Here is a 13,934-nt window from a genome sequence, read left to right as displayed (position 1 = left end):
ATTCCTGTGCCATTATTTTATAGTAATAAGAATAGAATTGAACATAGCATGAATAAAATAGAAAGGATGTTTTCCCTAAGTTATTTCCGAGGGAGTGCGCACATGCTGCTATTCCGTGTTGAGCGGTTAACCTCTCTGGGATATTCGGGATGGTAGCGTCCCACCCCACCAACAACCAGTGAAAGAGCAGGGCGTCAAATTTAAAACAACAAAAATCTCATAATTAAAAAATCCTCAAGCATACAAGTATTTTACACCATTTTAAAGATACAATTCTCATTAATCCAGCCACAGTGTCTGATTTCAAAAAGGCTTTACAGCGAAAGCACCACAAACGATTGTTAGATCACCACCACGTCACAGAAAAACAGCCATTTTTCCAGCCAAAGAGAGGAGTCACAAAGAGCAGAAATATAGATAAAATTAATCACTAACCTTTGATGATCTTCATCAGATGACACTCATAGGACTCTATGTTACAGAATACATGTATGTTTTGTTTGATAAAGTTCATATTTATATCCAAAAATATAATTTTACATTGGCGTGTTATGTTCAGTAGTTCCAAAACATGCAGTGATTTTGCAGAGAGCCATATCAATTTACAGAAATACTCATAATAAACATTGCTAAAATATACAACTATTATACATGGAACTTTATATATACTTCTCCTTAATGCAACCACTGTGTCAGATTTAAAAAAAACTTTACGGAAAAAGCATACCATGCAATAATCGGAGTACGGCGCTCAGGGACCAACAGCCAAAGAGATATCCGCCATGTTGTGTAGTCAACAGAAGTCAGAAATAGCATTATAAATATTCACTTTCCTTTGATGATCTTCATCACAATGCACTCCCAGGAATCCCAGTTCCACAAATGTTTGATTTGTTCGTTAAAGTTCATAATTTATGTCCAAATACCTCCTTTTGTTAGGGCATTTGGTAAACAAATCCAAACGCACATGCAGCCGAAAGTCCAGCCGAAAGGTCGGACGAAAAGTCCAAAAGTTGATATTACAGGTCGTAGAAACATGTCAAATGAAGTATAGAATCAACCTTTAGGACGTTTTTATCATAAATCTTCAATAATGTTCCAGCCGGGAATTCCTTTGTCTGTAGAAATGCAATGGAATGCAAGCGAACTTTCACATGACCGCGCATGTGAAAGTGGCCAGACACCTGGCTCAATCCCCTCTCATTCTGCCCCCCTTCACAGTAGAAAAATCAACCAAGGTTCTAAAGACTATTGACATATATAGTGGAAGCCTTAGGAAGTGCAAAATGACCCCATAGACACTGTATATTGGAATGGCAATGAGTTGAAAAACGAAAAACCTCAGATTTCCCACTTCCTGGTTGGATTTGTCAGGTTTTCGCCGGCCATATGTGTTCTGTTAAACTCACAGACATCATTCAAACAGTTTTAGAAACTCAAGAGTGTTTTCTATCCAAATACACTAATTATATGCATATTCTAGCTTTTATGGCTGAGTAGCAGGCAGTTTACTCTGGGCACCTTATTCATCCAAGCTACTCAATACTGCCCCCCAGTCACCAAGAAGTTAACAAAGTGATAATTTGAAACAGGTCCTCCTATTTGCATAATTTAGAGTTATTTATGCAACGTTAGTTGTGATACAAACCTTAGGGTATATGTTTTGATTTCTAATACGTTCTAAGCCTGCATGATGCAACTCTAATGATGATTTGAAAAAAAGTTACATAAAGGGATGTGCTCTGCTCTGTTTCTTGCGCAGGTTGCACAAAGTGCTTTATAATATTCTCACCCATCAGACTATTCTCAATTTAATCTGGTCTTTACATAAAGCCTACTAATATACAGTACCAGCCAAAAGTTTGGACACACCTACTCATTCCAGGGTTTTTCTTTATTTTTACAATTTTGTACATTGTAAAATAATAGTGAAGACATCAAAACTATGAAATAACACATGTAGTAACAAAAAAACAAATCAAAATATTTTTTATATTTGAGATTATTCAAAATAGCCACCCTTTGCCTTGATGACAGCTTTGCACACTCTTAGCGCCGCCCTCTGGTGACAGGTGGAACCATGACAGTACCCCCCCCCCTTCTAGTAGCCAGGCCTACCACTATGAGTCACGGATCCAGGATGTCTATGTCAGGCACCCATGCCCGCTCCTTGGGGCCGTAGCCCTCCCAGTCCACCAGGTACTGCAGGGTGCCTCTGACCCGACGAGCCTCCAACAGACGCAGGACAGTGTAGGCCCGGCGTCCATCGACAAGTCGAGGGGCGGAGGGGCAGGTGTGGCGGGAGAGAAGAGACTGGTCCTTACCAGCTTGAGACGGGAGACATGGAAGGATGGACAGAACCTCATAGACCTGGGAGGCTGGAGACGATAGGTGACTGGGTTGATGCAACTCAGGATCTTGAATGGTCCTGTGGAGCGAGCTTCCGCATGTCCACCTTTTTAAGGGAAGAACACGGGTGGACAGCCGCACTCGTTGACCAGGTCGGAGGAGCCTGTACAGGCCTTTGGTGCCAGTTTGCCTGGTGTTGGTGTCAGGCAGATGAGCAGAGCAAGGAGGATCACTCTCTGATCCAGGGGGAGGACGAGGGGGAGGACCCGAACTGACACTCAAACGGCGACCGTCCAGTGGACGAGTTTGGCAGTGTGTTGTGATCATACTCCACCCAGACAAGAAACTTCTCCAGCTCCTGGTTGGCCTACTCCATTTGCCCATTTGACTGTGGTTGGAACCTCGAGGAGAGAATTACAACACCCCGACAAGGGAGCAGAAGGGTTTCCAATACCGTGTCGCGAACTGGGGTCCACGATCCGAGACAATGTCCTGGGGAGGTCCGTGTAGTCGAAAGACATGGGTAATCATGAGATCAGCGGTCTCCTTTGCTGAGGGCAACTTAGGTAAGGCAATGAAATGGTCTGCCTTGGAGAACCGATCAATGACCATCAGGATAGTGGTAAGCCCTTGGTATGGAGGTACCCTGTGATAGTCTACGGACAGGGGCCGTCTGGGGATGGGCAGAGGTTGGAGCAACCCAGCAGGTCGCCGACTTGAGGACTTGCTTTGGGCACAGGTGGAACAGGCCGCAACAACAGAGCTCACATCAATCATGTTGGGCCACCAGAATTTCCGCCTCAGGAACTCCAGTGTTCGATTAACCCCTGGATGCCCAGTTAATTTAGAGGAGTGTCCCCATTGTAGCACTTGAACAGATAAAGTCTGTTAGTGGGACCGCTGCAGGGCGCAGGTTCTCAGGTCTGGGCTTGGTCTCTATATTCCAATACACGGGAGCCACAATGCGGGAGCTGGGGATGATGGGCTCAGAGTCCCTCTCATCGTGTTGGTGGCACAGGGCATCTGCTTTCTGATTCTTGGATCCCGGGTGATAGGCAAGAGTGAAGTTGAACCTGAAGTTGAACCTGTTAAGAAACAGAGCCCACCTATCCTGGCAAGCGTTCAAGCTTCTTTTTTTTTTATATATATTTTATTTTTTTGAATTTTACCCCTTTTTCTCCCCAATTTCGTGGTATCCAATTGTTGTAGTAGCTACTATCTTGTCTCATTGCTACAACTCCCGTACGGGCTCGGGAGAGACCCGAGCGTCATGCGTCCTCCGATACACAACCCAACAAGCCGTACTGCTTCTTAACACAGCGCGCATCCAACCCGGAAGCCAGCCGCCCCAATGTGTCGGAGGCTACACCGTGCCCCTTGGCTAGCGCGCACTGTGCCCGGCGCGCCACAGGAGTCGCTGGTGCGCGATGAGACAAGGAGATCCCTACCGACCAATCCCTCCCTAACCCGGACGACGCTAGGCCAATTGTGCGTCGCCCCACGGACCTCCCGGTCGCGGCCGGTTACGACAGAGCCTGGGCGCGAACCCAGGGACTCTGATGGCACAGCTAGCGCTGCAGTACAGCGCCCTTAACCACTGCGCCACCCGGGAGGCAACCTCCTGGCTTCTTGAATGGAGACCGTTCTTATGGTCCATCCAGATCACAAAATGATGAGGTGCCCCCTCCAACCAGTGTCTCCACCCCTCAAGTGCCCACTTGACTACCAAAAGCTCATGTCTACATCGTAGTTGTGTTCTGCTGGCGAAAACCACTTGGAAAGAAAGGCACATTTGTGAATTCTGTTGTGCCGCTGTGAAAGGAACCGCCCCTGCTCTGGTGTCCGAGGCATCCACCTCTACCACGAAGGGACAAGTAGGATCAGAATGAACGAGGATGGGTCCGGAGGTGAAATGTCCCTTGAGCTCTATGAATGCCCTGTCAGCCTCAAGGTTCCAGCCAAAACGGGTCTGAGACTTGCGGGTTAGGGCCGTGAGATGCGCTGCCACCGCACCAAAGTTGCATATAACACGCATGTAAAAATGGGCAAACCCAAGGAACTGCTGGACTTGCTTGAGTGAAGCGGGACGGGGCTAGTCAGTGACCACCCTAACCTTAATAACGTGTTTGGGATAGGGGGGCAGTATTTTCACATCCGTATGAAATGCGTGCCCAAAGTTAACTGCCTGCGACTCAGGCCCAGAAGCTAGGATATGCATGTAATTGGTAGATCTGGATAGAAAACACTCAAGTTTCCAGGATTTTTTTTTTGAGTTCACTGTGCTTTCAATTGGTTTTCTATGGGAAACTAGAGTTCTGAGGCACCTGGTTGCAGTTCCTATGGCTTCCACTAGATGTCAACAGTCTTTAGAAATTGATTGATGTTTTTCTGTCGAGTAATGAAGAAGTAGGGCTGTTCAGACTTAGTGTCAAGCCAAGTGGACTCTTTTGTTTTGGGGGCGCGACCTGGAGCTTGCTCCACATTGCTTTTATCCGCTATTGAACAAAGTATATTCCGTCTTAAATGTTATCGATTATTTACGTTTTAGGATATCTAAAGTAGGATTAGGAAAGTTGTTTGAAATGTTTGGACCAAGTTTACAGGTAACTTATTAGATAATTTGTAGTCATGTTGGGTGAGTTGGAACCGGTGGTTTTCTGAATCAAACGCGCCAAATAAATGTACATTTTGGGGATTTATCGAACAAAAGGACCATTTGTGATGTTTATGGGACATTTTGGAGTGCCAACAGAAGAAGCTCTTCAAAGGTAAGGTATGAATTATATCGTTATTTCTGACTTTCGTGGTGCATCTCCCTGGTTGAAAATCTGACATTAGCTGGATTAGCAAGAAGTTAAGCTTTTATTTGGTATATTGCACTTGTGATTTTATGAAAGTTAAATATTTCTAATCATTGAATTTGAATTTCGCGCTCTGCAATTTCACCGGATGTTGTCGAAACCACTAGCGGAACATCTAGCCGTAACAGGTTGACAGGGTCCATTTGGATGCCGGCGGTAGAGATAATGTGGCACAGGAAAGAAACTTGGGATACATAGAACTCACACTTCTCAATCTTGACGTATAGTTGACTCGGCAGGAGGCATCCCGGGACATGCAGGATGTGTTCCGGAAGGGTCTTGGAGAAGATCAGGATGTCGAGGTAAACAAAGACTAACTGATTCAACATATCCCTAAGAGTTTCATTGACCAATGCTTGGAAGACTGCCATTGAGTTCGATAGTTCGAATGGCATGACTAAATCATCGTAGTGGCATCGTTGTATGCGTTGCAATCTAGTGAGAATTCTTCTTGGTGAAGGGCCAGGTCCAAGTCAGCGGACATCAGGGTTAGGGGGTAACGATTCGTAATCGTGATCTTGTTCAGCCCTCTGTAGTCAACGCAGGGATGCAGACCTCCATCCTTCTTTCCCAAGAAGAAGAAACCTACACCAGCTGGGGATGCTGAGGAGTGAATGAAAGGCATCGTATGGACGATGAGGAGGGAGGGTGGCGGGTTGCCTCTTTAGTGGCATTCAAAGTATTCAGGAGGGTGAGCGGAAAAGTCTTGGTCTTCAATGGAAGCAGGGGAATGCGGCAAGGCTCTAGGTGGGGGTCTTAGACATTTAGTCTGGCAGTTCTTACCCCAGTCTAGTAGGTGTCCTGTGGACCAGGAGAGTAGTAGGTTATGTAGTGCTAGCCAGGGGTACCCTAGGATAAGGAAGTTCTCGGAAGCCGTGATCAAACGAAAACTTTGAGTGATTCACCCCAACCTGCAGTAGAATGGACTTGGTCTGATATTCCACCTGGCCGGAGCCAATGGGGCATCCATTGAGGGCATGAATCTGCAGAGGGATGGGACATTTCACACACAGGATTTGTAATTCTATTGTCAAAGTCTTGATTATCTGCAGCCCCGGAGTCCACGAAGGCTTGAATCTGGTGAATCCCCTCCGCTCTGGGCATGTAGCACGGAGATGGCTGAGACCTCCGCAGTAGAGGCAGCAGCCTTCGCATGTGCTTGTCACGCTCCTGTTGGCTCAGCCATGTGTGGGCTCAGCCATGTGTGTCCCAGCTGTATGGACTCCACAATGCTGGGTTCGGTGGGCTTGGGGTGCTCAGGAAACCGGGATACGGGGATGGTGTCAAAAATGCGCTGTCTCACGCGTTCTGGGAGGTGGTTGTCGATTTTGATTGCCGGCGTTATCAGGGCCTCAAGATCCTCTCCCAGTTCCCGAGAAGCCAGTTACTCCTTGGAGTAAAACAAAGCCAGCTGGAAAACAGTGACTAGGGCCTCCGTATTCCACCCACTCTTGGCGGCGAGGGTGTGGAAGATGATGGCGAAGTCAACCACTGGTCTGTTCCCTTGGCGGAAGTTGAACAGTCAGCAGGCCACTTCTCGTCTGCCAACTGGGTGGTCGACTCATCGCAGCTCTGCAGTCAAAGCTAATATGGAGTTGCAGGATGGTGGCTTCTGTTCCCACACCGCCATTGCCCACGCCAGAGCCTTGCCCGAGAGTAGAGAGATGATCATGGTCTGATCGGTGTGGAACGAGGAGGACTGTAGCTCGAATAGGCAGGAGGAAACCCTTGAACCAATGGCCGTCCTACCGCTCCGGGGCTGGGATCTTGGGTTACCTGTTACCATTTGGGAGAGTTGTTCTTGCTGCCGCACCAGCAGTGCTCCTTGGTGGATTACAACATTCTTGATCTGGTTGATCTCTGCTGGGTCCATGTTTGGCAGAAGCTTGCTGTGATGTGATGAGGTTGGACCCATGTGCAGAGAAGAGACCAGACGAGGAATCATTGTTTAAGGATAAACATAAATACTTTACTGAGAAACGGTAGCCAAAGGATCACAGTACACTAGAAAAACAACAAACACTAGGTCTCAAACTCACTCGGGGAAACAAACACACACAGGAAATAAATTCAAGCTTCTGCAAAGGACAACAGAAAACACACCTCTTTCAGAGAAATCATAATGAGTAAATAGAATATACCTGAGTTTTATTAATGCCACTAGGACAGTCTCTGCTGCCCTATAGTGACAGGTGGAACCATGGCAGTGGGAGCTCCTTCAAGACTGTTGGAAAAACATTACAGGTGACTACCTGGTTGAGAGAATTACAGGAGTGTGCAAAGCTGTCATCAAGGCAAAGGGTGGCTACTTTGAAGAATCTCAAATATAAAATATATTTAGATTTGTTTAACACTTTTTTGGTTACTACATTATTCCATGTGTGTTATTTCATAGTTTTGATGTCTCACTATTATTCTACAATGTAGAAAATAGTAAAAAAGAAAGAAAAACTCTTGAATGACTAGGTGTGTCCAAACTTTTGACTGGTACTGTATGTGTAGAAACATTTTGTATTTAGAATGGGCCGTAATCATACACCTATCAGAACAGGGGCAGGTGAAAATGACATGTCATCCGACAACGCTTTTCCCACTGTTCATTTTCATGCCAGCCAGGTAGGTAACGTGCTTTATTTTAGGAAAGTTGAGAAGTAAATATATTATGCCAAGGCTATAGAAAACTAGTGGGATCCTCATCTTTTTAATAGAGACCATCAAACTCTGTTTTCTCACATAATTGCATAGCATAACCTATAGAAATGTTGGCAACATGGGTTAATAGGAACACTTATTTAATTCCATGCATCAAGCAGCTTTGAGATGCTGGCTCTCGTTGCGCAACAGGTGATCCTATTCCGCTTAAACTCTGAATGCCAGGGCTCTCAATAAGTGTTTGATTTAACTTTCAATTGCATTTGCATTGATGTCAGAGTGATTAGACAATAGAGCGTTGAGTTCCAGGCCATTAGGTACCGGCATCAGAATGCAGTTTTGGAGATGCTTAGTTACGGTCACATGGAATTTGACGGCAGTCATGACTCGTGACTGTTGTTGTGGCGGTAATATATATTGTGTCAAAATTCTGGTATTGTGACCACACTAATTCTTAAGCATGTTACAATGCATCATAAGGATTGTCAGAAAAAACAGGTAGTCATACTATATTTGTATTTATTTAATTTTATTTAACCTTTATTTTACTTGGCAAGTTTGTATTTACTGTACTTTTTTGTGCATTAAAGACCAAACAACTAAACAACAGCCTCCATCCCATCATCTTTCTCCCTCCCTGCTCTGTCCTCGGCTCCCACGTTCTGGATTAAAGCAGTTTGGATGTGGGTCTGGGGCTGAGGGCTGAGGATTTTACTGTAATACCCCTTCATACCCTCCAGGATAGGGGCGGCTGTGATTGCGTCTGGGACCTGGAATGCAAATTTATGAGGGCTGCAGGGTCCTCTCACTGTTTTGTCTCTCTCTCTCGTGCTCTCTTTCTCTCTCTCTCTGTCTAAATATTATGGATAATTTGGTTTAGTTTTAAGGAATAGTTTACAAATCAAAGGTTGCGTTCAGATTCTCTACCCTTCTCCAAAAGTGTGCACTTGTTCACTCCCACTAATGCATTTAAAATCATTGGTTTGGATCAAGCATGGCTGGAGGGAATTTCCACCATATTCCTTACGCGAGTCCATTCCTTTTAAGTGTATTAGTGCAAACTTCGGGAGAAGTGTAGATAATTGGAATGTAGCCTAAATCACACTCAAAAAAATTGAAGTTTGTCAGACTGTTTCAGACCTGAAATATAGTCTAATGTTCTTGCCATATGGTATTGTGGTTAGTCCACCATCTATATGGAGGGAATTCCAACTGCTTAAAAAAACAATACAATGTTGACATCTGTTGTGTGGATCCAACAATATGCCTCATGAATTGAATAGATACAAAATTGTGTCTAAATTAAAATATGCAGCTATGTGGGACACTTCTGAGTTCTGAAAATGTCTAAAAACATTGTTTTTGTGTTGAACTGTCCCTCAGCTGTTGGCTCCGGCAGTGGACTGGCTGGACTACCTGTCCTCTGCCCTGTCCCCTCTGGACCTGAACGACACAGAGCCTGTGGTGCTATATGCCAAGGAGTACTTGCAGCAGGTGTCTGACCTGATCAACAAGACCGAGCGCAGGTAAGGACCTGGACGGAACTCAACCTGTTCGTACTTATGCCCCGCCTGCCAAAGGTCAGGTCACGTGGTCAGGAAATACTCCAAGGTCCATCCGTAACACATTGTGACATAGCTGAATCGGCAGCCATGCTTCTGCGCTACCAGTTTTTTTCATGTCTTGTCCTGGAGGCAGAACTGCGATTTTTGCTACACAAGGTCAGGTTTAAAATGTAATGACTGTGGCTGTGCCAGCAACTGACAATTCTGCAAAGCTGCCTCCAGAACAAGATTCATGGCAAAAAACACAAACCTGCTAGGAGAACATTTGGCACGTCTTTATGACCCTAATGAAGCTAATTTCTTAATCAATCCCATATACTACGTTCTTGCAAAAAAGTTTTTAAATTCTCTAGTAGTGCCAATATTGAAGACTATCAAATGCTTCTCAAAGATGCCCTCTGGTGGTAGCACTAACTAGCATTAATGGTAAAAATGTCTTACAATTAAATAACGTGCCATAGAATTCTGCAGCAACCCGCAAGGTGTGCTGCAGTATGATGCAACTTTTAAAGGAGGAACCACTATTGGTAGAGTTTTTAAAGTGACTATGCATAGATAATAACAGAGAGTAGCAGCAGTACAAATAGTCTTGGAAGCCATTTGATTAGATGTTCAGGAGTCTTATTGCTTGGTGGTTGAAGCTGTTTAGAAGCAACTTGGACCTAGACTTGGCGCTCCGGTACCGCTTGCCGTGCGGTAGCAGAGAGAACAGTCCATGATTAGGGTGGCTTAAGTTTTGACAATTTTTAGGGCCTTCCTCTGACACCACCTGGTATAGAGGTCCTGGATGGCAGGAAGCTTGGCCCCAGTGATATACTGGGCCGTTCACACTACCCTCTGTAGTGCCTTGCAGTCGGAGGCCGAGCAGTTGCCATACCAGGCGGTGATGCAACCATGCTCTTGATGGTGCAGCTGTAGAACCCGTTGAGGGTACAACTGAATGCCTTCAACTGAAATGTGTCTTCCGCATTTAACCCTCTGAATCAGAGAGGTGTTGGGGTCTAGAGTACAGGTGGGGACTGAGCATGTACACCTGATGGACCCCCATGTTGAGGATCAGCGTGACCGATGTGTTGTTACCTACCCTTACCCCCAGGGGTGGCCCATCAGGAAGTCCAGGATCCAGTTGCAGAGGGAGGTGTTTAGTCCCAGGGTCCGTAGCTTATTGATGAGCTTTGAGGGCACTCTGGTGTTGAACGCTGAGCTGTAGTCAATGAATAGCATTCTCACATAGGTGTTCCTTTTGTCCAGGTGGGAAAGGGCAGTGTGGAGTGCAATAGAGATTGCATCATCTGTGGATCTATTAGGCTAGTATGCAAATTGAAGTGGGTCTAGGGTTTCTGGGATAATGGTGTTGATGTGAGCCATGACCAGCCTTTCAAAGCACTTCATGGCTACAGACGTGAGTGCTACGGGTCGGTAGTCACTTAGGCAGGTTATCTTAGAAGATGAGCGACCCAGGAATGTGTGTGATTTGGGGACATTTAACAGAATGTGACTGGCAGAACAGGGGTTGTATGTGGAGGATGAGGGCTGCAGTAGATATCTCAGATAGGGGGGAGTGAGGCCTAAGACGGGTTTTATAAATAAGGATCAACCAGTGGGTCTTGCTACGGGTATACAGAGATGAGCAGTTTACAGATGCCTATAGAGTGCAGTGATGTGTCCTATATGGAGCATTGGTGGCAAATCTGATGGCCGAATGGTAAAGCACATCTAGTCGCTCGAGAGCACCCTTACCTGCTGTTCTATAAATTATGTCTCTATAATCTAGCATGTGTAGGATGAGAGAAGGACAGTGTACCATCTAGTCATACTCCCAAGTACTTGTATGAGGTGACTACCTCAAGCTCTAAATCCTCATAGGTAGTAATCACACCTGTGGGGAGGGGGGCATTCTTCTTACCAAACCACATTAATTTTGTTTTTGAGGTGTTTAGAACAAGGTTAAGGGCAGAGAAAGCTTGTTGGACACTAAGAACACTTTGTTGTAGAGAGTTTAACACAAATTCAGAGGGGCCAGTTGAGTATAAGACTGTATCATATGCATATAAATGGATGAGAGAGCTTCCTACTGCCTGAGCTATTTTGTTGGGGCCTAGGATTGAGCCTTGGGGTATTCCCTTGGTGACAAACAGTGGCTGAGACAGCAGATGTTCTGACTTTATACACTGCACCCTTTGAGAGAGGTAGTTAGCAAACCAGGCCAAAGACCCTTCAGAGATACCAATACTCCTTAGCCGGCCCACAAGAATGGAAGGGTCTACCGTATAAAAAGCTTTGGCCAAGTCAAACAAAAATAGCAGCACAATATTGCTTAGAATCAAGGGCAGTGGTGACATAGTTGAGGACATTTAAGGTTGTAGTGACACATCCATAACATGAGTGAAAACCAGATTGCGTTCCAGATAGAATACTATAGACATAAAGAATGCCAGTAAGTTGGTTATTGACAAGTTTTTCCATCTTTTTGATAAACAGGGCAACATAAAAATTGGCCTATAACAGTTAGAATCAGCTTGATCTCCCTCTTTAAATAAAGGACTAACTGTGGCTGCCTTAAAAGCAATGGGAACCTCCTCAGAGAGGAGAGACAGGTTAAAAAGGTCAGAGATCGGCCTGACGGCTATAGGGGCAGCAACCTTAAAGAATAAAGGGTCTAAACCATCTGACCAAGATGTTTTTTTGGCGTCAAGTTTAAGGAGCTCCTTTAGCACCTCGGACTCAGTGACCGCCTGCAGGAAGAAACTTTGTAGCGGGGCAGGGGAAAAGGAGGGAGGAGCATCTGGGCTAGTTGCATTAGAAGGGGTGGGAGGTGAGGAAATGTTTGATGGGCAAGGAGGCATGGCTGAGTCAAATAGAAATTCTGACTTAATGAAGGGTTGATTAAAGAGCTCAGCTATGTGCTTCTTGTCAGTAACAACCACATCAACATTAAGCGATGTGGGCAGCTGTTAGGAGGAGGGTTTATACTCCAGGTCTTTAACCATTTTCCAGAACTTATTGGGGTTAGACCCACAGAGTGAGAACTGCTCCTTATAAAGGTACTTACTTTGGCCTTCCGGATAGCCTGAGTGCACTTATTTCTCATTTGCCTGAATGACAGCCAGTCAGCCTTAGTATGCGTGTGCCAATCCTTTCGCTAAATGCTATTCTTGAGGTGGAGTAACTGCAAGATCATCGTCGAACCAGGGGCTGAACCTGTATTTATTTCTCATTTTCTTCATGGGGGTGTGTTTGTTAACAATATCACTGAAGATAAGCTTCTTCAAAAAGAGGGGATCAAGCTGATTCTATATACATTTTCAGAGGCCAGGTCATGAAGGAAGGCTTGCTCATTAAAGTTTTTTGACTGAGCAGCCATTACGAACACAGGCTGTAACACAGTGATCACTAAGGTCTTTACAGAAAATCCCAGACTGGTACCTATCAGGATTGTTTGTGAGGATAACATCGAGGAGAGTAACCTTTTCTGGGTGTTTGGAGTCATACCTTGTGGGATTGGTAATAATCTGAGAAAGATTTAGGGAGTCCAATTGCTTTAGGACTTGGTCAGGTGGTTTAAGCATGTCCCAGTTTAGGTCACCTAGCAGAACAAATTCAGACGTAGTGTAAGGGGCCAGGTGAGAGCATAGGGCAGGTAGGGTACAGGCTGGTGCTGATGGAGGACGATAACACCCAGCAACAGTCAACAAACAGCCATTTGAAAGTTTAATGGTTAAAACCAGCAAATCACATTGTTTGGGGACAGAATTGGTGGAGACAATCAAGCACTGAAGGTGATCCTTGGTAAAGATTACCACTCCCCCACCTTTGGAAGATCTGTCTTTACGAAAAAGGTTAACATCAGTATTCAAAACACTCTTTCTTAACCATGTGTCATTAATGACCAACACATCTGGATTGGAGCTGTGAACCCACACTTTCAATTGATCCATTTTAGTTAATAAGCTTCTAGTGTTAACGGGCAGAAAACCCAGGCTTTTACGAGATCAGAAATCAGTGAAACAGATATCAGAGCAAAGATCTGGGGAAGAGCACCAAAACATTTCTGTAGTAGTGAAGGTCCCCAAGAGCACAGTAGCCTCTATGATTCTTAAATGGAAGAAGTTTGTAACCACCAACTCTTCCTAGAGCTGGCTGCCCGGCCAAACTGAGCAATCGGTGGAGAAGGGACTTGGTCAGAGAGGTAACCAAGAACCCGTTGGCCATTCTGACAGAGCTCTAGAGATTCGCTGTGGAGAAGGGAAAACCTTCCAGAAGAACAGCCATCTCTGCAGCACTCCACCAATCAGACCTTTATGGTAGAGTGGCCAGACGGAAGCCACTCCTCAGTAAAAGGCACATGACAGCCTGCATGGAGTTGGCCAAAAGCTATCTAAAGGACTCATAGACCATGAGAAACAAGATTTTCTGTCCTGAATGCCAAGTGTTTTACTCTGGAGGAAACCTGACACCATCCCTACCGTGAAACATGGTGTTGGCAGCATCATGCTGTGGCGATGCT

General features: G+C 45.3%; 1 protein-coding gene across 5 annotated transcripts in view; it reads left to right on the top strand.

The window, feature by feature from the left end:
- The window catches only part of LOC110490062 (endothelin-converting enzyme 2), an 88,396-nt gene that overhangs the window by 57,617 nt on the left and 16,845 nt on the right, over window positions 1-13,934 (top strand). For all 5 annotated transcript variants that reach the window (XM_036944356.1, XM_021563190.2, XM_021563191.2 and 2 more), the window contains one exon: window positions 9,246-9,388. In XM_036944356.1, coding sequence (XP_036800251.1) covers window positions 9,246-9,388 — 143 coding nt within the window. The remainder of the gene's footprint in view (window positions 1-9,245; window positions 9,389-13,934) is intronic.

This window comes from Oncorhynchus mykiss, chromosome 15 (genome assembly GCF_013265735.2).
Source record: "Oncorhynchus mykiss isolate Arlee chromosome 15, USDA_OmykA_1.1, whole genome shotgun sequence".
NCBI classification, from domain to species: domain Eukaryota; kingdom Metazoa; phylum Chordata; class Actinopteri; order Salmoniformes; family Salmonidae; genus Oncorhynchus; species Oncorhynchus mykiss.
The sequence above is the reverse complement of the archived record's forward strand: the minus strand, read 5'-3'. Positions and strand labels throughout refer to the sequence as shown.